General features: G+C 40.0%; 1 protein-coding gene across 4 annotated transcripts in view; it reads right to left on the bottom strand.

Annotated features, from left to right (window-relative positions):
* Window positions 1-25,400, bottom strand: part of MYO1B (myosin IB) — a 2,891,345-nt gene that overhangs the window by 121,535 nt on the left and 2,744,410 nt on the right. For all 4 annotated transcript variants that reach the window (XM_044075201.1, XM_044075202.1, XM_044075203.1 and 1 more), the window contains one exon: window positions 18,493-18,645. In XM_044075201.1, coding sequence (XP_043931136.1) covers window positions 18,493-18,645 — 153 coding nt within the window. The remainder of the gene's footprint in view (window positions 1-18,492; window positions 18,646-25,400) is intronic.

The following is a 25,400-nucleotide window of genomic DNA, read 5'->3' as shown; positions in this document are numbered from 1 at the left end:
GCCTTTGTCATATGTGCAAATTTAAAAAAGATGTTCAGAAATAATACAAAAAAAAAAAAAGAGAGAGAGGACTTTAAATTATGTTTTTCACAACAGATGGATTTGGGGGAAAAATAGTAGTTTGGTCTCTTCTGGATTGAGCATGAGTTGTGAGTAATGAAACCATATTTCAGTGGCTGTTAAAGCTTCCTGAGTAATTTTTTTGGAGGTGTATCATATTGTCAGATGTGCATATGAGAGTGGAATCATCTGTGTATTGTATCAGGGTGTCTTGTTTTGTGGATGTATAGAGGGTGCTGGTGAAAATGTTAAAGAGGATGGGACCAAGGATAGAGCTGGTGGTGATTAGGAGATAAGGAGAGAGTGTGGAGTGCCATTTTACTGACTGATACCTATTAGACAGGTAGCCTTTGAACCACAGAAGGGTGGGCTAGGAGAAATCTAGTGAGAACATTTCAAGTAGAACTTTGCTGTGACAAACTGTGTTGAAGACTTTAGACAAGTCTAGAAATAAGGAAGAGACTAGTTGGCCATTATCTCTAGCTTTATGTACAGTATCTATATAGGTTAGAAAGGCAGTACTAGTACTATGGGAAGGACAGAAGCCATGTTGTGTAGGGGACAGGAATTCTTCCTTCAGGAGTCTAACATTTGCTTTTGAATACATTTTTCAAGTACTTTGGCGAGGGGAGAGAAGATTGCTATAGGTCTAAAGTTATTAATGTCTGTTGAATTTCCTCCTTTGTACAGAGGGATAATGTGTGACTTTTTCCAGAGAGAGGGAATGTGAGATTCCTGGACTGACCTATTTATAAGGATTCAGATACAATATTCAATGCGATTGGCTGCTAATTTTACGTACTCGCTTGGAAGGTAATCAGCTGAAGAAGAGCACGGTTTAAGTTTAAGAGTCGCTTTATATAGGATGTGGGTGAAAGTGGATGTGGTGAAATGTGGCTGCTGGGCAGAGTTGGGATTATATGTTCATGAATCCCTGGTTAGAAATGCTATACTGTTTATAAAAGTTTTTAATGGTGAGTTATTGGGAGAGAGGTTTGGGTTGAATTTTTGGCTGGGATGTAAGATTTCTTTAATGGGTGTCCAAAAATTTTTTAGGGTTGTGTTTAGTATTATTCTGAAAGTTATACAGCATGGTTTTTGTCTTAATTTATTTGCTTTTTAGTATGATTTTCGAAGCATTCTTAAGTTTTCAAGAAACTGAGGTGTTTTATATTTTTGTCATTCCTTCCATACTTTTTCTGTATCTTGTATTAGCAATCTACTCTTTTTGGATAGTCAAACTGCATTATTTGTTTTTAGTCCCTTCCTTCTAGGAGGTTGAACGGTAAAAATAGCAACAACTACCACAAAGTAAAGTCCAAGGTTTAATCACTCAAACAACATAAAAATGACATAAAATCAGAAAGTACAGTTGTGTACACTTACCATAAATGTAGATGTTCGAGTGTCTTCACTGTTGCAGTCATCACTGTAGGGTTCTCCCCTGCCAGCAGGCAGTCCTCGGTCGGCCAGAATCCCAAAGTCTGGGTCTGGCGTCGGTTGCTCAGCCATGCTCCCTGACGTCAGTGCGCCAGGAGTACAAAGCTGGCAACCGACACCATGTTCTCCAGTTTTCCTTGCCCCAGATGTCAGGAGTCCAAAAATGAGTCTAACCCCATACCCTTTGCAAATACACCTCAGAAGAAGGGTGAAGTAGGGAACCACACAAAAGAAAGAGTAAGAGGGGACAGGAGGGAGGGTAACCCAGACTGCAACAGTGAAGACACTCGAACATCTACATTTATGGTAAGTGTACACAACTGTACTATGTTCATCGTGTTTCACTGTTGCAGTCATCACTGTAAGGTTGAATCCCAAAGCAGAAGAAAAGGGAGGTGGTCATAAAGTAGAGTGGGCGGCTAGAAGGCCCTGCAAGACTGCAGAAGCAAAGCCTGCCCTAGACTTAGAGTAGAGAGGTAGATTGTAGTGCTTAGAAAAAGTATGCACCGAACTCCAAGTTGCAGCTTCCAAAATGTCTTTGGTAGGTACTTCCCTGAGGAAGGCAGCTGAAGTAGCAGCAGCCCTGGTAGAGTGAGTCCTAATACTTCCTAGGATTTGCTTTCCATGGTGAGAGTAACAAAATCTGATGCCATGAGCGATCCATTTAGAAATGGTCTGTTTTGAAATGGCTTTGCCTTGGGAATTGGAAGCATAAGAAACAAACAATTGCTCTGTTTTCCTGATGTTCTTGATTCTATCCAGGTAAAAACAAAGTTGTCTGTGTACATCCAAGGAATGCAAGATCCTTTCCCCCCTATTTTGAGGATTGGAGAAAAAAGTTGGCAGGTGAATAGTTTGATTTAAAGCCACTTTGGAAACCACCTTAGGCATGAAAGTAGGATTAGTCCTTAAAGACACCCTGTCTTGGTGAAAAATAATATAGGGTTCCACAGCCATAAGTGCATGCAACTCCAAAACTCTCCTGGCTGAAGTCAAAGCTAACAGGATGGCTGTCTTCCATGATAGAAACTTGATGTCAGATGTGACAGCAGGCTCAAAAGGAGGTAGAGTGAGTTTTTCCAAAACATAGTTGAGATCCCAGGCAGGAATGGGTGGTGTTCTAGGAGGCCTTAAATTCTTAGCTCCTCTGAGAAATTGTCTCATGAGTTGGTGGGAAAAGATTGGAGGCTCTGTATTATAATGTGCAGAGATAGCTGAGGCATGTATCTTTATGGAAGAGAAGGAGAGACCCTTATGTAACAGGTCTGTCAGGTATAGTAAAATCAGAGGAATATCAGGAGTAAGAGGATCCGAATCCTGATCATGCATCTAGGTGCAAAATCTTTTCCATTTTCCTGCATAAGATTTTCTAGTGCTAGGGCGTCTGGCTTCTAAAATGACATCCATAACCTGTTTGGGAAGGAGAGGATTAATCATAGACCCTGAATTAGCCAGGCTGCCAGGCTGAGAGTTTTGACATGAGAGTGCAGAACCTGACCCTGGTGTTGGGACAAAAGATTTGGAGTCTGAGGTAAAACCCAAGGGGGGTCCTGTGAAAGATTCATCAGTGTTGGGTACCAAAATTGTCGAGGCCAATTTGGGGCCAGTAAAATTATCATCTTGGGCTTGTCCTGCTTGATCTTTAATAACACCCGTGGAAGAAGAAGTAGAGGTGGGAAGGCATACCCCAAGAGATTTCTCCAGCTGAATGATAGTGCATCCACTTTCCATGCTAGCTCGTGGAATGTCCTTGTGCAAAAAATTGGTAATTGATGGTTGAGGGGGGATGCAAAGAGATCTATGTGCTGGCAGCCCCAGACTGATGTAATTATCTTGAATATTTCGGTGTCCAGCATCCATTCGTGTGGGTCGGACAGGTTCCTGCTCAGACTGTCTGCCAGAATGTTTTGTTTCCCTGGTAGGAACTGAGCTTGTAGGTCCACTTTGCAAGCTTGAGCTGTGTTCCATAGAGTCATGGCTAGTCTGCAAAGGGGGTAGGAGTGTGAACTGTGATGTTGTCATTCCGTATCAGTAGTTGTCCTGGTTGTAGGAGATCCCTGAAGGCCAAGAGAGTGTTCTGAACGGCTAACATTTCCTTTAAATTGACATGCAAGTGCTTCTGATCCTTTGTCCAAAAGCCTTGCAACATTTTCCCTGCAAGTGGGCTCCCCATGCGTAATCTGAGGCGTCCGTGGTTAGTATCTGGCTGGCTGGAGGCAGACTGAAGGCTTTCCCTCTGTTGAGAATACATGCCTTGGTCCACCGAAGGAATTCCTTTTGTAGACAAGGCAGGACGGTGATCTGTGTGTCTAGACTGTGGCAATGCTGAGACCATACACTTTTTAGGTACCATTGTATTTTTCTCATATGCAGTCTTGCATATGGTATGAGAAGGATGCAAGAGGCCATGTAACCCAATGCCTGCAGGAATTTCCTTGCAGATAGCTGGGTTAGTGTCGTCAAGGTTTTGAAAGTTGAAGCCAGCTGTAATTGTTTTTCGGATGTCAGAAATGCCATCTGGGTTGTTGTGTTTAGAAGAGCACCCAGAAAAATTATCTGTTGTGAGGGTGTCAAATTTGACTTTTTTATGTTCACAGTGAATCCAAGGAACTTGAGAAGGTTCTGAACAAATTCTAGGTGTTGTAGTAAGACATCCTTGCTGTCTGTTTGAATAAGACAGTCGTCCAGATAAGGGTAAATTTGAATTCCCTTGAGTCTGCAATAAGCTACTACTGGTGCCAGGCATTTGGTGAAGACGCTGGGCACAGTAGACAATCCAAAGGGCAGCGCAGAGAATTGAAAATGGCTCGAGCCAGCTTTGAACCTTAGGTATTTTCTGCACTCCTGTCTGATAGGAATGTGTAAGTAAGCCTCCTTTAAATCCAATGTTACCATCCATGCATTTTTGCTCAACATTGGCAGGAGCTGCTGCAGAGTAAGCATCTTGAATTTTGGTATCTCCAGGAAAGTGTTCAAGACTGACAGATCCAGGATGGGTCTCCATGAATTTTGCTTTCTGGGGACTAGAAAGAGCCTTGAGTAAAAACCTTGCCCCATTTCTGAAAGTGGAACCAGTTCTATGGCCCTCATAGCCATGAGGGCTTCCACCTGGTTTAAGGCCTCTGACCATTGGTGTTTTGGTAGGTCCGGCCATCCGTTTGGTCTTGGTAGGGTATGAAAGAGGAATTTGTAACCTCTTGAAACCACATCTAGAACCCACTTGTCTTGGGTTATGTAAGTCCAATTCTGGTGAAAAAGAGAGAGTTTTCCTCCGAGAGGGGCTTCCAGGAAAGAAGTTCCTGCAGCCCAACAGGGGGAGTCATTGAGCCTGTTTTCTATGAGTTTGAGACCTGTCCTCTCCACCCCTAGGGGTGGAAGCAGTCCACTGTCTTGGTCTGTAGGAGGTCTGCGTCTGGGGCCTTCCTCTGGAATGTCTATATCTACCCCTCTGAGGCCTGTCTGAATAGGGAAAGGACCAATTTTTTGTTGGCCAATTCCTACTAAATCTGGGGGGCTGTACTTGTAAGAAATCCTTAACCGTTTTCATGGATTTTGCCTTATCCTCCATTTTCTTTATCACCTCTTCAGCCTTAGATCCAAACAAAACATCATGCTGAACAGGCGCATCCAGTAACTTAGCTTTCACTTGATCAGGTAAGTTTTGTTCCTTTAACCAAGCATGCCTTCTAATGACTGTGCCAGAGGCAGCAACCCTACAAGAAGCCTCCAAAGCATCAAAACCACAGTGTAAACCATGCTTCCTTACTTGTTCAGTGGCATGCATCAAATCATGTAATTCCTTATTATCTGCACATGCGGAAATGGAAGGTAGCTTTTGTTTCATAACAGACAGTAGAAATTGCTGGTATTTTAGCATATGAAATTGACAGTTTAAAGCACTAATTGATAAAGTTGCAGAAGTGTACATGATTTTGCCCCATCTCTCTAAAGCTCTGGAATCCTTATCTGTCGGAATGGGTTTTTTAGCAGAAGCGGCCTTAACCCCCTTAGGGCCCTGAGAAATGGTTTCAGGATCAGCAGTAGGATTCTTGAATAGGAACTGGTGAGACTCAGGGACCCTATAATATCTGTCGGGCTTAACAGGGGCTGGAGGAAGAGAGTCAGGAGTTAAATTGGCCTCAGAAAAGGCATCATCCACAATATCTAAAATAGGAGGAATAGCCAGGGGTCTATGTTGGGGAAGAAGAAGAAAATCCCTAAGTCTTCTCTTAGATTCCGAGTACTCCTGTCCTTCCCAGTGAAAATGTTCCCTCATTTCATGTAAAGTTTCCCCAAATGAAAAATCCTCAGGGGGAGAAGCTGAAGGAATGGATTCCTCAGCATCAGAATCCTCATAAGGAGGGAAAGAATAATCCTGGTCAGAGGAGGACACTGAAGAAATAGATGCCTGATCAGAAGAGTCATAATCCAATTCCTGCCTAGGCCTTTTATCTGGTGGGGGATGTGAACCCCTAATCATGGTAAGTAAGTCCTTCGCCATCTTAAGTAACTGTTTTTGGGATTTGTGTCCCGGATCAGAAGAGGCCTGGACTGAAGTCTTAGATTTGGAAGGAGTCTTTGGCTTTGTCTTTATCAGAAGCTGTGTAGGCCTGAAAACCCCCTCGGAAGCCGGTACCTGCACAGTGGTTCCGGACCCATCCGAGGGAGCATTGTCCGAAGGTCCAGCAGCTGAAGTACTAAAAGGCCTAGATGGCTCCTCGTGGGAGTCCGTTTCGGCAATCAGTTCCGAAATGGCCGACGACAGGGGCTGCGAAAGTGCCTCACTCACGACGGCCGAACCTGAAGCTGGCTCTGCTTGTAAAACGTCGTCGGTTTTGGACCTCGGAGGCCTGTCTTTATCCTTGCGTCATTTGTGAACTCCGGTTGTCGGAAGCGTGTCCGACGACATTTTGTAATTAAATCACCTACGGAAATAATGAAATGCAAAATCGTACCTTCGCTTAATAGTGCGTTGGTTAAATCTAGCACAAAACCGACAACTAGCTACGTCGTGGTCAGGGCCTAAGCAAGGAATACAGTAAGAATGGAAATCCTTATGAGGTATTTGCTTCCCACAAGAAATGCAATTATTAACTTTTTCTGACATCGGACTGGAGCAAGAAAAAAGTTTCCCCGACGGGGTACTTAGCTTTGAGTAGAAGAAGTAAATCTTTGGACCGAAGTACGAAAAAGAAAATTGTCAGGAGTCAGCCGACCGGCACTTGTGAACTGCTTTCACCGCACAGCAAGAAAGACTGGAGAACATGGCGTCGGTTGCCAGCTTTGTACTCCTGGCACACTAACGTCAGGGAGCATGGCTGAGCAGCCGACGCCGGACTCAGACTTTGGGATTCTGGCCGACCAAGGACTGCCTGCCGGCAGGGGATAACCCTACAGTGATGACTGCAACAGTGAAACACGATGAACATCAGCAACAATGATGCGTAAATGCTTTCAGGCTAATGCCCTTCTTCAGACAATTAACTAAAAAATCTAGCAGTTTAAATAGTAAATAGCAACCAATTAAAATCAGTAACTTATCTGCCTTTTCTTTAGGGCTGGCTTAATGGGAATGGCATCATTCAGTCCTGGGAATCTATGTGCTGTTAACTCTATAACCCACCTTGCTTCCTGATACTCTGTTTCATTCACCAGCCCCCACCTCCCCCCAAAAAAAATACTCTTGTGTACACTCTGTATTTCTGAAAACCTAAAATCATGTCCTGGAAACTGATGTATGTGTTGATATAAGGCATTATGCTCATTATGTAGCCTTATTGCAGACAAATGATTTAATATTCTATACACAAATCATTATTAAATCTGCGGATAAAGAAGGAGCAGTAGTCATAATGAACAGAGATTTTTACTACACTAAATTAAGTGAAATGTTAATGGATACAACAATGTTCATGCAAATATCACCAATTGCTGTTAATAATGTTATTTCTAGAATTAGAAAATGTTTAGAAGTTTTGAAAGATGAAGGATTGTTGGACATGGAGTTATATAAGTTTTTGAACATAGAAAATCCTGTTATTCCCATTTTCAAGGCCCTATCCAAAATACACAAAGATATAAAAAAAAACCCATTAAGGCCTATAATATCAGGCAGGGGGTGGATGACAGAAATCATCTCAATTTGGGTAGAATGTACTCTGAGATCAGCATTAACACAAGTTACATATATTTTAAAAGATACAGGTGACTTTTTAATGAGTCTAAGTGAGTTTATCAGGCAAACAGAAATAAGAAAAACTTACATAATGGTAACATTACATGTAAATAACCTCTTTACTACAATCAGCAATGAGTATGGTTTAACAGCTTTGTCCATATTAATTTCTGATTTGTGTACATTTGACATTAGGCTTATTTTGGAGTGTAATGTTTTCGTTTGTCAAAACAAGCATTATCGCCAGGTACAAGAGGTTGCTATGGGAACCCCTTGTGCCAACACATATGCCAATTTAGTTATGGCATTTTGGGAGCAACATCATGTCTTAGGAAAATATCATGGTTGGTTTAATAACATTTGTTTTTATAAATGCTTTGTGGATGACATTTTCCTGTTGTGGGATGGTGAACAGCGAGAATTTGTAGCCTTTATAAAATACTTAGAATCCACTACATCTTTTTTAAGATTTTCCATGAATTCTTCCAGGATTCAGTTGGATTTTTTAGATGTAAGAGTTATACAAAATGAAGATGGTTTCAAAACCACACTCTGTTGAAAAGATTGCTGGAAAACAATTTATTAACATATGACAGCATGCCCCCAAGATTCACCTTTGACAACATAATGGTAGGACAGTTGGGTAGGATGTCAAGATTATGTACAGATGAGGACATGTTTGAGATGGAATTGGATAATCTAAAACATAACTTTATTGAGAGAGGATATAAACAACACAAGGTAGAGGGAATAGTTCAGAAAAGAGTATGTCAAAGGAAGGATAAGATGGGGCCATGCTTAATACGTGACCGAGAGGAAAAGGTTATGAACAACAATTCCACATGACAGGAGAATAAAATAACACTGATGTTCACGTACAGCAACAATATACATGGGGTATGTGATATAATGATGAAAATTGGAAAATTCTTCTTACAGATGAAAAGATAAAGAAAGTTATAGGGGAAGAACCAATGTTTGGTTTTAGAAGGAATAAGAACTTAAACGATTTATGTCATGTAGGGAATAAAAAGATTCAGGTTAAATCTAGATTTAAAGGGACCAGACCCTGTGGTACCTGTAAGGTTTGTCCTCACATAAATACAGATACTACATTTACACCCCCCCACTACTAATAGAGTGTATTATTTCCATATATATGCTAGTTGTAAGACTACGAACATGATATATTTAGCTACCTGTATACTATGTGCAGGATTTTATGTAGGGAAGACAAATTGTATGTTAAAAAATAGAATATTAAATCATTTGTCTGCAATAAGGCTACAAAAAGAGCATAATGCCTTATATCAACACATACATCAGTTTCCAGGACATGATTTTAAGGTTTCAGTAATACAGAGCATACACAAGAGTTTTGGGGGGGACCTGGTGAATGAAACAGAGCGTCAGGAAGCAAGGTGGATTGTAGAGTTCCCAGGACTGAATGATGTCATTCCCATTAAGCCAGCCCTTAAGAAAAGGCGGATAAATTATTGATTTTAATTGGTTGCTATTTGCTATTTAAACTGCTAGATTTTTTAGTTAATTGTCTGAAGAAGGGCATTAGCCTGAAAGCGCTTACAAATCATTGTTGCTGTTCTGATTTTATGTTGTTTTATGCTGTTTGAGTGATTAAACCTTGGACTTTACTTCGTGGTGGTTGTTGCCATTTTTACTGTTCAGTTTGCTTTTTGTGGGCAGCATTACCTTTGGTAAGGTTATTTTCTATTTTTGGTTTGGATTTTTGTCCATCTAGGAGATGCAAGGCTCTTTAGGACATTTTGAAAACTTGCATTGCATTCATTTACAGCACTGTCTAAGGGGAGGAGTTTTAGGAAGTTCCAGTTAATACATGATAGTGCAATAATGAACATTTCTTAAACTTGGAACAAGTGCGTGTTGTTTTATAAATATGCTGTTTAGATGGATGTGTACGATGTCTGGTCATACAGATTGGGCGATGATCACTGGGAGAGTCTGGCATTGTACCTGTGGTGGGGTATTTGCGAGGGTCCGATACTATGATTTAGTCTAATAGGGAATTTGATGTCTTGCTGTAATCTGTTGGGCTGTTAATTAGTTGTGTGAAATCATACAGGTTCATGCTAAATGTAGGGGAGTTGGAGTTTATGTCCAGCCAATTGACATTCACATCACCTAGCATTTTATCTTGTGGAAATGTTATGGATATCCAGTGTTGGATAACTTCCAGTATAGTTCTATTGTCACCAGGAGGGATGTAAAGGACAATAATACACATTTGTTTATGATTGTTTATTTTGAGAAAAGCAAGAAGAAGCTCTGATGAACTGAATTTTGGTATTGGTTTGCTGTAAGGGGAAATGCGGTAGGTATTGGGAAATATTAAAGCAATACCATTACCTTTCCTTTTTATACAGTCATTATAGATAATATTATAGCCAAGAGGTATAACTTCAGAGTAGTTTATGCTGGGTTTAAACCAAGCTTCGGTTACAGTGAGAATGTCAGGCTTATATTGAGTAATCCAGGCATGTAGTTCAGCAGTTTTAATTCTTATGTTTCTAACATTTATTGCAGCAAAAGTTAGATCACCAGGGTTGAAGACTGTCTGTTGTTGGGTTAGAAAAGTTGGTGGGAGAGAATTATCTTTGTGTTCACTGTGATATATATTATGCATGTCCTGAAATATATGCAGAGCGTTAAAGAATCCACAAATAAAAGATTATTACCATGAAAAAGCAAAACACAAAAGCAATATGAGTTACTAAACTATGGAAATGGTTGGAATTCTATAGAGAGAATAGAGTAAGGGTGGCAAAGTACAACTAGTGTCCAAGTCATTACTCTACAATGTGCTCTACAGTTGTTCAATCACTTTATGAAATAGTTAGTAAAACCACATATATGAAATTCCTGGGGTTACATCCATCACACCTTTTCCCATTTTAAAACATGGGGTCAGGGTGTCACTTCAATGGTGATAATCATCTAGAGCCAGTGTTCATACCCTTTTAATAAAATTACTTCATATATTACAAATCATATAGTTACAAACAAAATAAAATGTCTGTTAAGATAACACAACTATTAAAAACAATTTACAGTGACAATGACATTCTGTGGCATCACTGACTGTATATGATTTACTTTTAACGTACCAGTCTGATATTCAGGTTAGCTGGGTTCAACTAAATTACTTTGTCATTGCTAAGAAAACAAAGGATTGGAGCAATATTATTGCTGTCACTCTTCTGGTGTCTGTCAGAGGGAAATAACAGATACCTCAGAATGAAAGCACAAGTAACCACATAATTTAATGGGACAGAAATAAAAAACTAGATTTTTCCTTGCTGTGAGAATTTCCTCCAAGAAAACAATTCTAAAGTATAAATATCTGCTGAGTGAAGAAGACTCGTGTGATTAAATATTTCATTTCCAGTATGTTCTGGTTCCTGAACAGTTCTGAACAATGGCTTAAACGAAGCATGAATTCAAAATGGGGAAGTAATATAAAAGAAATCAAGTGATTTCTCTGACCAAGTGATCAAAACAGAAGACTACAGAGGGGCTTAAGACACAGAAAATGTATACTCTGGCAAAGTAACTACCACTAAAAATGTTTACAGTAAACTCTTAGTTAGCCATCATCCATGGGGATTGGTAGATGCTGGATAACTGTAGTTTCTGGTTGCTTGAGAGTTACTATTAAAAATAGGTCTAATACTGTACCCTATGGAGTGCCTTCTGTGTGGAATCTGCATGTCCTCCCCGTGGTTGGGTGGGCGTTCGAAAGACATGCGTAAATGGGCGTGCCTTCGCTGAAGGTTGAATGTCGAGCTGGCACCTCGGCGTTCGTCAAAATCTACTGTCAATCATTAGTGGACCGGAGTTCCGCTGTGGCAACCCCTAACCGGGAAAAGCCGAAAGACAACAAGGGGGGCTGGAATTTATTTGAGAAAACTGGCAAATGAACCAAAGTATTTGGAGCAAATAACTAGAGAGAGAAAGGTAACAGAGTTTTATGATACCAACAGGGCATTTGGACTGCAGGCTACCAGGGACTGATACCAGAGTATAGGCAAAGAGAAGGGGCTAGGGGAATCTTAAGTGAAACAACTGTTCTGGTAGAGTTTTTAGTTGAATTGAGAACAGTAGCTGGTGTTAAAAAGGGATAATTAGTAGGGTATTTAAAATAATGCATGGTAAAATATAAGAATCAGAGGAGGTTAGAAAAGATTTGGAAGAGAGACTTGAAAAACAGTTTATAAGAGAACAATGGGAGGACATATTGTGGTTCCCAACTATGCAACAAAGTCCAGAAGATTTAGAATTTTTGCTTGGAAGTGTTTGCATAAGTATTTTTATACCCCAAGCAGACTTCAAAGAATTTTTCCTCAGGTATACAGCAAATGTTGGCAGTGTGATAGAAAAGAAAGAGGTAACTGGGAACATAAGCTTTGGGATTGTAACTAGTTGGGAGATTTTAAAAAATCCTTACAGAGTACTCTATCAGAAACAATGGGTGAGCAAATAGCTGAAAATAAGAAAATGTTTCTTTCAAGTTGGGACACGGAATGTGAATTGCCTACACATAGTAAGGCATAAATAAGTTTAATTCTGTTGGCTGCCAAAAAAAAAACAATTACTAGAAATGGAAATCAAAGTCTAAATTAACTGTATTTGAAATACTGAATATTATAAAAGAGATTAAATTACTTAAAGAGGGATCTTTAGAAAAGGGAAGGAGCAAACTGCATAGTAAAGAATGAAAACTGTGAGAACAATACATGCATAATAATGGTCGGGAGGAGGAGTGAGGCTTAAGAAATGGCAGGAATTCAGCAATTTACATAATGTTCGATTAATAAAGGTTACAAGGAAAGGAAAGATATAAGATGTACAATGTATGTAAATGGAAAAAAACATTACTATTTGTTTTCTTTTTTAATACTGTATATCTATCTATGTCTTAAATGATAATTTAATAAAGACGCTTAAAAAATAAATACTCGACCACAAGGGAAAAAATTAAACTTGGGCTTGGAAAAGAAACATTTTGGTACTTTCAAACTTACCTGTTAAAATACTCAACATGCTTTAAATTACAGATAGCAGTGGGATTAGTGTTACGGCCATTCTTATTCTATGTAAACTTACCTGTCAAAGTACTCAACAGTCTTTAAGATACAGATAGGAGAGGGATTAGTGTTATGGCTATTCTTATTCTATGTATTCAGCAACAGTTCAATCCATGACCTGTCTCTCGTTAAATTAAAGACATATGCAGAAGGCATCATTCTCCTTAAAAGAAGCATATCCACAAAATCTGTTCAATACAGTTTGTAAATAGGATTTCAACAGCTTTAAGTATTTAGCACCAAAATACAAACGGACCCAAGCAAGGCTTCAGGTTCCAGGATAAAAATATGTTTAATAAAATCCAACAAAGGCACAAGTGGTTGTTTTACTAGTAGCTTTAGGTATTTGTTGCAGAAAAAAGTTAATAGTAAACAATAACAAGACTGCATATGTGTTGGTTGGTACGCATTACAAACTTAAATACTACTTTACCCCAAGTTCAGATGTAAAAATATTTTTGGGTTTGCATGACTCCAACTCTCAGTTACCAATGTGAGAATGATGGGCCTGAGTCTTCATATAGCTTACACAGTTACAAACAGTAATTCACTAACCTTCAAAACAAGAAGAGTAACAGGGATAAACCTCTTTATCCTAAAATTGAAGTATGCCCTCCCACTGACTGCTCCCAACTTGGCTCAAAATGCAAGCACACTCCAAACAATTGTTAATAAAATACGCTGCTTCACTTTTCTTTCTCCTCAAAAAGAAAACCATCTCAGAATCTCTGACCTTACAAAAAGCAAACTGGTTGCCAGTTTCAAAAAGAGCCACCTTGCTACTGAAAGCTCTTATTTTCAAACATCTTCCAATTAGTCCAAATCATAAAAGGCAAAGTCTTCCATTACTGACTCAGAATTCAAGAAGAGTAAGAAGCACTAACCACAATGAGGTCTTTCTTTGATTTGACTAATAGTGAAAAGGCCTTGTCCTAAGGTCAAGAATGTAACATGAAACCGGAATTAAGCAATGAAGACAATTATTCCATTTTTGTATGCAAAATTAGTACAACAGCTATGACTGCAAGTGTTTCAGGAACAATAATTAAGTTCTAACTTTGGCCAGTATGGCAATAAAATATGTCATGAGAAATGTACAGTTGCTTATGTCCTACTTACCAGTAACAACAGATGTTTGCACAACACACTACCTTACTAGCATTCAGGTAGCAGTGCCCTGCTACCCTCCTCTGGCAGTCTACAAAGCTCATAGTCCCCGCAACTGCCTGTCTGTGAGTGTGAGGGACCAATCCCCTGGCATTACAGGGACTGCCTTACACATCCAGACAGGACCTTTTCAGTTTTTCTAGGGTTCATCAGGAAGAGAAGATGAAAACACAAGCTTTGCAAATACTTACTGTTCGAAACCAAAAACCACACACACACACACACACACACACACACACACACACACACACACACACACAAAATAAAGGCCATGAAGTAGCAGTCAATGGCAACCCAACCACCAAACTCCACATGAGACTGTGTGTTATGAACATCTAATTTTACAGGTAAGTAGGACTTGCAGAACTGTACTTGTGTTTAACTAAAAACACTGCCTTATTACCATTTGCGTAGATTCGTAAAGCTTACCCAACTTGGGAGAAGGAATGATAAGAGCCCAGGAGCCCCTGGAGAATGGTTCCATGAAACCTGCTCTGGATCTAAATATGACATTGAAGTTTGTAGTACTTCATAAAAGTATGGAGAGAGGACCAGGCTGCTGCATCTAGAAATCTTCGACTCCACTCTTTTCACAATACGCCACTGAAGAGGAAAAGGACTTGGTGGAATGAGCCTTTACTCTGCCTGGATTCACCTTGCCATTGTGGGTGTAACAAAACACTATACTAGAGGACAACCAATGTGCTATGATTTGCCTAGAGATAGTTTGACTCTTCTTTGCTCTTGTGTAGGAAATAAAAAGCCTTTTAGCCTTCCTTAACAGTGTCATTTTGTCAAGGTAGTATCTAAGCTGCTGGTGCACACAAAGTATCTTCCCTCCCTTATTTTTAGGTTCAGGCAAAAGAAAGAGAGATAGACAGACTGAATGAGAGTGAAATTTTAGACCACTTTTGGCACAAAAGAGAGTTTAGTGCAAAACACAACCCTATCCCTGTGGAAAACAAGGTAAGGTTGTCCCATCATGACAACCTGCAGCTCACAGATTTGCCTTGCAAATGTCATAGCAATAAGCAAAACACTTATCCACATTAAGAGCTTCAGATCAGCCTGAACTACAGCTTCTACAGGTGGTAGGGTCCATTTTTCCGGGACATAGTTAAGATCTCGTTAAGGATTACACTCCCACAGACACAGCTACCCAAGCGACATTGGGTAGCTGTGTCAATGGGACAGATTTACAGATTTGTAAATGGACTGGAACAGGTAGGAAGAACAGAAGTCCTGGAATGATACTCATCTGTGCTCCCCACCACTGTAACTGTCGTTTGATGAAGGCCTGCACCAGCAACTGTGACTCCAGGGTGCTGGATACAAATATTTTTCCTCACGTGGAGATGGGCCAGCGGTATCATGAGAAACATAAATGCCATTAGTTCTAGAATTTTAAGGCATTCTCCTGCCAAGGTGGCAACTCATGGAGAATTCCTGAAACATCATCAGGTAAAACAGTACCTTGTCTTCTGGAAGAAAGGCCGTTCTTTTTTCGTTGTCAATTAAGCACCCCAGGAAGATGAGTCTTTGTGACAGTGTCAGGCATGACTGTCAAAGATTTAGCTTGAACCCTATCTAGGAGAATAAGGTCAAGACCTTCTCTAGAAATTCCTAACTCCTTGATACAGACTCTGCACAGATCGGCAAGTCATTCAAGTAAGGAAAAATATGAATGCCAAGAGTTTGGCAGTGAGCCACAACCACAGCAAGGCATTTGGTCAACATTCGAGGTGCAGCGGATAGCCCAAAGGACAATACAGAGAACTGGCACCACACCACGGGATTTGGAGACAAAAGAAGGCAAGTTGTCCAACAGTCTGCCCAAGGTTACTTTGAAATCACAAGCCATAGGCTGAGGCACATTTCTTGATTTACTTTTATGTTTTTTAGGTGCACAAGGGGTAGATGATATATGGGAGGCAGTGTATGTTAACCCATAATGTCAGGGACAAACAACTAGCCCTATAAAGTCAGGGGACAAACAACTAGCCATTGCAATACCAAATAATAGCTGCACAGTCAGTAAAATATAAACAAAACCCACTATTCTCCCTCTAAATAGCAATCTGAAGTTTATTTCTGCAGGGATACTATTCTGAACACTGTATTGAATAAAATGGCAGTAGTTTCAGTAAAACAGTCCAAAGCACAAAATGCATGCACGGAAGTCTCCCAATTTTTGAAAAAAGGCTAGCCAAAGCTCTCAATGATTAGAAACAGCATAAAACGGTTTTAGACAAGAAATAAAGCACAAACCTCATTCACTTCAATGTAGCTCAGGAAGTTTGCACTGTAACTTATTTATTTATTATTTATAAATATATCTCTGGAACCATAGGGGTTATGACAGAAGTATAAATGGCAAACTCTTCAACACAAACTATTTTATAGTGGTAGTATTCTTTAGGTTCTAGGTCTTGAAATGAATTTTATAAGTCACAGTAAACACAGTAACTATTACATTTATAATATTTTGTAAATAACTTGCAATATCCCAGCAACCACTCAAATTACTCACATACTGTCAGCAGCATTTTATTCATCTAGCTGAAAGCTTTCATATGAGGTTAAGGAGTTCTGTCTGTGTTACTTGTTTTTTGACATATTTAGAAAAATGTGAAAATGATTATCTATATAAATTAATATCTATTTACCTGCACTAGACAAAGGTCAAATATTAATGCAGTTGTATTTGCCATTGTGTACACTAAGATGAAATTGTTTAAAACCTTGTACATAGCATGATTTTGGAATTATTGATGTAAATATGAAAAAACAATATTTGACACCTAGAGGTGTCAGTAGGTGTTAACGCAGATGCAACTGGAGGCATCACTCGGATGTAATGAGTTAAGAAAAAAATCTTGTCAGAAATATTTAACATACAAAATGGTACAAAAATTGCAATTTAAACAAAAAAAATTAAATGTTGTAAACCTACTCAATCACACCAAATAATAACACCAAAGAGAAAACTGTAATATCAGCAAATTTTACAGTCAAAACTTCCAAATAAAGCTTTAACTAACTGGTGAGATTAATTTGTGGCTCTGGAAGTACGACGTAATGCGAGGAACTGTACTAAAATGGCCTTAGTACAGAAACTCTGTTCAAAATTCACAAATGGCCATAAAACACATTTTAATGGTTATAAATCCCCAGAAATCAACAATCACCTTATAAAAATAGTGTAAGCTGTATACTGTGCAGGCATATACAAATTTTCAATTCCCCGGAAAAAATAAAACCAAAAAAACAGTCAAAACAGCAGAATGCACGAATCAAACCTTGACAGAAACAGCAGTGGGAGGAGATAAAACCCAAATGGTTTCTTTTCACAGTTCAGCAGTTGAAGAAATCCAGAGTAAGGAGCAAGCCTTCCAAGAGATCCTTCTCTTACTATGGCACTAAAAAAGCTGAGAGAGTCCTGTCTACGGATGTGTAAGGCAGTCCCTGTACTGCCAAGTAACTGGTCCCTCACACACAGGCAGTGGAAGTGAGTCTGAGCTTTAGTAAACTGCCAGAGGAGTGCAACAAGGCACTGCTACTCAAGTGTCAGTGAGGCAGTGTGTTAGTTGAGCATTTCATTTTCTGATGTTTTTAATGGCTGTATTCAGTTCTATTTCCAAGATAACTGTTTTCAATATTTCCCAACCCATTATGTGTTATTACAACTTACAATTGATATCCTAATTCTTTTTTTATTTGTATATACAACGTAAAACATCTAATTTCACATTTTTGCTGAGCATAGGCCTGCATACTCACTGTCTAAGCTTCCTTGTGCCTGTGACTGAAAAGGGTGTTATACAAGCCTACCTACTTAGTTAACAAATAAATAAGCAAAGGTTACACAGTGGAATGGAAGTAAAAACAACCCCCACAAGCAGTTTAACAATGTGAAAGAAGAATTAGACACATATTGACTGGATGGGATTATGAAAAAACAAGAATGAACTTACTAACTTTGACAAAAATAGTCAAAAATATTATTTCAGATTGTGGGATTCATTCCTGCTTTACAGCTTCATAAACTGAAAGGAACACAAGTATTAATACATGGCTTGTGACCACCTGTGAGGTGACTTTGCTAGCCAAGAGAGAGATTATCACACTGCATTCTTTCTATGAAAAAGTAATGACATTATCATTGTCATGATCAGACACACACACACACACACACACACACACACACACACACACACACACACACACACACACACACACACACACACACACACACACACACACACACACGCCATATGGCTACCTGCTCATCCTCAGCCTTCAGATTATCTTCCCTATCCCTTTTCCACATCACACATGCACACACTGCTTGGACTATACTCCTAAAGTCAGGTCAGTAAGATCCTGCAATGTAGTGATGCTGGCAATCTACAAAGCCAGCTTTAGCTCAGATTAACAGTTTTGACTAAAATGTATTCCAAAAATGCTGTTTTCCAAACACCAAAGCAAAACTTAGTAATATGACACTTTGAGACAAAAGATTTTTACCTCTTTAAGGTGCACTGCAAAGAAACCATCCTTCTGTGAACTCATTGAAACCTTTTCAATGTCATTGAGAAGTACAACTGCCTTCTTCTGTCCAGATTTTGCATCAGCAACAATAAAGTTATTTTTGGTCAACAAGAAAATCCTTACTGCACCCTGCAATATTAAAAATAACATTTTATTTAAACAAGGTAATACAGAATACATAACATTAATACAGTCCCTGTCCACTGTTAAACGACAGCAGAAGTTTTCTGAGCCATCAGTGTCATCACTGCTCTGAGCTTTACATCTGGTATGAAATATCACCACCACTGTAGTAAATGTGAGACTTTCTTTTTCTTTGGTGACCTACATCAGTATCACAATAATGAGTAATGAATAATGATATTTATAACCATATTTCTGTACATGATGTAAGATATAAAAAGGTACATGCTCAAGACCAGTAGTGGATGAGTCAGGTCCTCAATGCACCGTGTTACTTCTGTACGCTTAACAGTATTCACATATAACATTTCAGTTTAGAAACCCAAGTAATAACATCATAGGCTGTTTGCACACATGAAAAATAAATCTCTCATGCTATATAAATGTGCAAACAAAGAATAATTCACAAATACAACAGTCACTCTCACAGTATGAACCTCACCTTTACATTCTTTCTTTAAATTAATGCTAGATCACTGAGGCACTAGTTCCTCTTTTCAGGAACAACCAGGGAACACTACGAACCTCTCTGAATTTGTGAGACAGATAGGTATGTGCTTGCACTAAGCAACATTCTACATTCACTAAGGATAATGCCACAGTATGAACATAAAATGGTTGATTTTAATAATTGACTTACTTTCTGGTGTTACTCCAAGGGACTCCAGTATCTATCAGCATGGAAGGACATGGTTAACCGATCACATTGCTTTGCCAAGGGTGGTCTGCACCTCCGCTCAGGCTTTCAGATATTGGTTAAAACTTTATCGATCTCCTTAGAGCCTTTTTTGACAATGTCAGAATTATAGTACTGCTCAATGCTAACAGTCTAAACAAGAAAATCCACACCCTACAAGCTCTCATTACTTTGGAGAATGTACAGATCTGTGCTGTTACACAGGCTTGTTTTAAAGCCACAGAAAGTACTCCAATAGTGGAAGACTACAATGTCTTCCACAAATTTAGATCATTTAGATCAAGAACAGCACAAATGGGCTAAAGGTGAAGGTATCTAGATCTATGTTAGTAGCAAACACAACTCTAGGTTGGTTAAACAGGATGATGCTCTGGAATTCGTTCATGTCCAAGTTTCCATTGACAAGGTTCCTTACAGGTCACCCTCTATGATCCATGAAGCTCACTAGAAGCACTCACCATTCAACCAAATACCATATTCATGGGAGATTTCAGCCCTCCTTAGACTGGGAAACATACACTGCCTCTAATTCACAGGCACAATGTTTCCTGGACTTTATCAACACAAACATCCTGGACCAGACAGTACACATTCCAACCAGAGGACCAAACATACTGGATCTTGTACTCACCAACATGGGAGAGTGTTGCAGCCCCTCCATATGTCCTCATTGGTGAAGTTGGACCACAAAGCTGTCCCCCTCAAAATAAAAATCAACCCAGAAATCCCAACTAACCTGTAAAAGCTAAGATCTATTCTAAGCAACAGTTGGTCAAAATTCACAGCTCTCCTAAACCCAGACAACACGGCTACCTATGCAGAAATATTTATAGAAATGCTGTACAAACATGTAATTGGCTGCACTGAGGCTGCTGTACCTACCATATGTAAGCCCAGGTCTAACACCAAATGTAAACACTGAAGGAATCTTTACCTTAACAGGCTACATAGCAACAGAAAAAGTCATGGCCAAAATCAGAAAAGGCAACTCTCACAGAGACAAGAGCCCTCTGATTCAACTGAAAAATGAACTAGGAGATCTAATAAAGTCCAACAAGGCCAATTACATTTCAGGATAACCCCTGGGCTAAGGACAATCACAACGCCTTCTTCAGCTATGTCAGGAACCATAAAGATAATATTCAGCAGTGCGCAGAAATGGTGCTAAATGGCACAACAGAAAATCTACTGGATGATAAATTTAGCTGTAACCCCCCCTGAAATCCCCTCTAGCATAGCCCCCCCCCACAACTATCAAAAGGGAGCAAGTCCTAATAGCACTTGCCAAGGCCAAAATCACTACTTCAATGGGCCCTGACAACATCCCCGGTTGCCTCTTAAATAGCCTAAAACATGACGTAGCAGGACCATTTGAGGCACTCTTCAACTACAGCCTCAAAACAGGTTGTGTGGCAGGTGAATGGAGGGCCACAACAGTCATCCCTCCTCATATGGGTGGACCATCAACTGACCCCAGTCTGACAAGTTTAGTATGCAAAGCTATGGAATGAATTAACATGGAAATGATCAACAAGGCTTTGTCAACCCACAGACACTGGAACTATCCCAATTTGGCTTTGATAAGGGAAGGTCTTGCTTACTCAACCTGGTAAACTTTATCAAGTGGGTCACTGAGGCTATGGATGATGGAAAAACATTTCAAATCTCCTACATTAACCTAGACAGGGCATTCAATGCCATACCCCATTCAGGTACTGTTGATAAACTCTCAGAACTAGGCATAAATCTATACATGACTCACTGAATTACCAGCTGGCTTACAGATAGTACCCAAGAAGTTAGGATCAGTGATACCACCTCCACCAGGAGACTGGTCACCAGTGGGAGACCCACGGCTTTGTGTTGTGCCCACTCCTGTTTGACATCTATGTCTTGGAAGTCAAGGCTAATTTCAAAGGCCTCAGGCTCACCAAGTGTGCAGATAACAGTGAATTGGGAGCTATAATAAATTCCCTATGACACCAAAATCTTATAAGAGACTCTAACACAAACAAATGACTGGTGCCAAAGCCACAGATTAAAATTCAATGCAAAGAAGTGTATTATAGTGCCTTTTGGGAAATCATCTACCCTAGCTAATTACTCCATTGATAATAAAAAAACACCAATAGTCGACTTGATAGTTACGGTTCTGGGAATGTATGTAGACAATAATCTGGCATTCAACCAACACGTACCCAAGACAGTAAGAAAATCATTCTATGTCGACCAAATTATAAGCAAGGGTATTCCATCCAGGTCCAAGGAAGTTAAAGTATCACTCTACTCAGCTCTTATCAGACCCATCATTCAGTATAATGCTCCTTCTGGCATGTATCTACCTAGGAACTTGTAACAGTTGGAACACACTCAAAGGTTCCTCCAGGAGAATCCAGGTTATGAATACCCTGTTCTCACAGATCACCTTAAGGTTCTACCTCATTACTCAGTCTCCAACATGTTAGTGAAAGGTGATCTATGCCTAACATATAAGGCATTCTCAGATACAGCTCTGATGGATCTCAGGTTCATAGCTTCATAGTTGTGTACTGCAGCCTAGCTGTGCAACCCAAATATGACTGACAAATTTGATTAATAGGGGGTGATTTACTGACTGCTTCTGTCCATCACAGACATAGCAGTCAGACCAGGGTGAAATTCTGATTATCCATCCACTGGTAAAAGTTCCACTTAAACAGGGGAAGGGAGGAACTCTGCTTCACATGGATGGGAGCCTGTTCCAGAGAATGGGAATACTCTGATAAACATATCTGTCTCTATAATATGTCCTATTTATGTTGCAAGCAAAATTTAGGTATTTTAAATTAACAGTTCTGATGCTGTTAGTTTTGTAGATGTGCAAAAGCTCCATTAAAACAGGGACCATGGATGCCTTGTACGCCAAGCAAAGATCATCTCTCAGAAGTCTGCATGATACTGAGCAAAGAGACAGGGCTTTGAGTCAATCAAGTGTAGGACATTGTGTTTACCACATGTATTCTTTTTGCAAGGAACCTCTGCGGATGTTCCAGTTGCTGCACATGTCTGGTCAGGTACTTACTGAAGGGGGCATTATACTCTATGATATGCCTGGTGAGGGCCAAGTACAGTGGTAAGACCACCTCTCTGGACCTAGATGCCTTGGCTTTTCTTACAAGTTGAGCAACATAAAAAGATTTTCTTACTACCTTGGACATGTTAGTCAAAGGCTAGGTTACTTTCTACACCAGTTCCCAGATCCCTAACTAGTGAATCAACTTTTATGGGTGTCATATTGATGATGTAGTTACCTGGGGTGGCTGACTTCCCAAAAAATGCTATAATGCATTTCTTCATATCGAGTTTTAAGCCATGGCTTTGGCACCAAGCATTTGCCTGAAGAAGACCTTCTTGAAAGATGTTCTTGCCTTGGGGGAATTCAGTGACTGCTACCCAGTTTGCAATCATTTGCAAACATAGTTAACCAGAGGCCTTTAACATTGGCTTTGACATCCAAGATGTAGGATACTTTTTTGTAAAGGAACCTTTGTGGACATTCCAGTTGCTGCATGTGTCTGGTCAGGTACTTTATCAAATGCTTTAGCTAGATCTGGGGACTCCACTGGCTCTGATCTCTGAGAAGCAGATGACAAAGAGGAGTGGGCCCAGCAGAGAGCCCTGGGGTACTTCACTGGTGACTGGCCTCTTTTTGAAGACGGCCTCACTGTTTCTAACCTCCTGGGTCATTATCAGTGATCCAGCTAGCTATCCAGTGTGTTACAAAGTGGTTTATACCTACTTCTGTAAGTTTGTTGACAATGCCTGAATCGGGTATTGTACCAAATGCCTTAGCCATATCTAGCTAGGCAGTATGCACAGTTTTCCCATCATCTATTGCCTTAGTGACCTTTTCAAAGAAGTCCACCAGATTCAGTAAGCATGAACTACCTATGACAAAGCCAAAGTAGGATGGAGTCAAGGTCTGCAGGTCTCCTATATCCTTGTTGATAATTTCCATGAGAATTCTTTCCAGGGCTCTGCAGACAAAACTAGTCAGACTAATGGGTCTGTAGATTCCAGGATCTTTTGCAGGTCCTCCCTTCTGAAAGGGGATGACCATCACAGACCTCCATTCACATGGCACAAAGCCTGTTTTAAGACTACAGTTAAACAATGCTCCAGGGGTCCTGATAAGTCATATTTTAGACTATGCAGCCGGCATCCTAGGAAGTTATCAGGGTCCACTGAGGCTGTGTTCTAGACTTTAGAGAGTGCAGCCACTGCATGCTCCCTAGACAGTTGGAGTGGTAATGTTTAAGAGTAATACTGAGGGGATGGTTGAGGGTGAGAGGGAGGGTAAAGTTGGAACTGAATTTGTTTGCTAACAGTTTTGCTATATTGCCAGACTCGGTGAATGTGGCAACATTAACCACTAGTAAAGAATATTGCTGTGCACTTCCCTGGACATTTCTGACATAGCTGTAGAAGGCCTTATGGTTATTTTTCACCTAAATGGATATCTTAACCTCAAAGTTGGCTTTGCTTGATCTAATTAGCCCTCTTAGTTGCCTTTGCTTTGATGGGAGAGTTTTTATCTTTATGGGAATTACCCTTTCTGGTTTTTGCCATAATTTTTTCCTTTCGTTGTATATCTTGTTTAATTTGAGATGCCACCAGGGTAATTTGTTTCTGGTGCGAGTTCTGGCCTTACTTCTAGTAGGTACAGCAGCCTCTACATAGCGATTGACATGGCTGTACAGAGTTTCTGAGAGCAATTCAGCACAGGCTGGTGTGTCCTCGGGGTTTGGAAGGGCACTGAATTTTGACAAAGCATCACTTAATTATATGTGATTTGCCTTGGAATAGTTCCTGTTACTTGTTTTAATGGGGTTATGGAGTTGATTTTGATTTCAAAGGAGGCAGCTTTATGGTCGGACCTTGTAAGGGAGGATGAGATATTAAGGGGTGCAGCATTCTTCCATATTGGTAAGCACGAAGTCCAGGACGTTGGAGCCTCTAGTGGGCGTATTCACTTTTTGGTCAAGGGTGTTTGTTTTTATGAAGTCCAGGAATCTCTGTGTTTGTAGATTTGAGGCCATGTAGGACTCCCAATCTATAGAGGGGTAATTAAAGTCTACCATGAGTAGGGTGTCAGCTTGGATGGAAAGTGCCTCCAGTAGATCCAAGTATGCATTGTGAGCTTCTTGGGACATGGAGGGTGACCTATAGCCAGATAGAATATTGTACGGGATTTTGCCTATGGTGATTTGCATGTGGAGGAACTCCAGCATGTCATCCTGTTTGACCACTCTAGAGGTATGTTTGTTACTGATGTATACTGAGACACCACTACATATTAGCTCTTGTCTGTCCAGCTACTGGTCTAAAAGTGTGGAAGGCACTGAAATATTGCACTGCTGAGGCACTCTCTGCCACTTTCAACCATGTCTCAGTAACTGCACAGATATCTACATTGTTGAGTGTGAGGACTTGGAGGGATATTAGTTTTTTATTATGGTTCCTGGCATTTAGCAGTAACACTTCCAGGTTCTGTTGAGTTGATTTTGTCATGTTGGTAGGTTTGTCAATTTGGCGTTGCTTAAAAAAAGACACTATGGGGACAGACAAAGCCTTAGCGAGTATTTGAAAGCCTAGAGGGCAAAGGTGGAGACCATCCTTGGCAAAGCAATATGGTCTGTTGACAATATCCTCCCAAGCTGACAAATATTGGATTCCCTTAGAATAACACCAGAAAGACAGCCAGTTGTTGAAATCAAACATTTCTACTCAAAACTGGGGCATCATCTACAGTGATGGTAATATATTGCTCAGTGCCAGGCTCATACCATCCTGAGACACAGTCTAAAAGCTCCATAATGTCTCTGTTCATATAGTCCAGGGAGGTTCATCTCAGGTCACTTACACCTAAATGGACTACAATGGAATCATAATGGTACCTGTGGCATGATGACTTGAGTGAATGTGTGATTTGGTAGATCCAGGCTCCAGATAAGCAACTAACAGT

This window comes from Protopterus annectens, chromosome 6.part0 (genome assembly GCF_019279795.1).
Source record: "Protopterus annectens isolate FY-2018-M chromosome 6.part0, PAN1.0, whole genome shotgun sequence".
In the NCBI taxonomy this organism is placed as follows: Eukaryota; Metazoa; Chordata; order Ceratodontiformes; family Protopteridae; genus Protopterus; species Protopterus annectens.
Note: the sequence above shows the minus strand (reverse complement) of the source record. Positions and strands in the feature narration are given on the sequence as shown.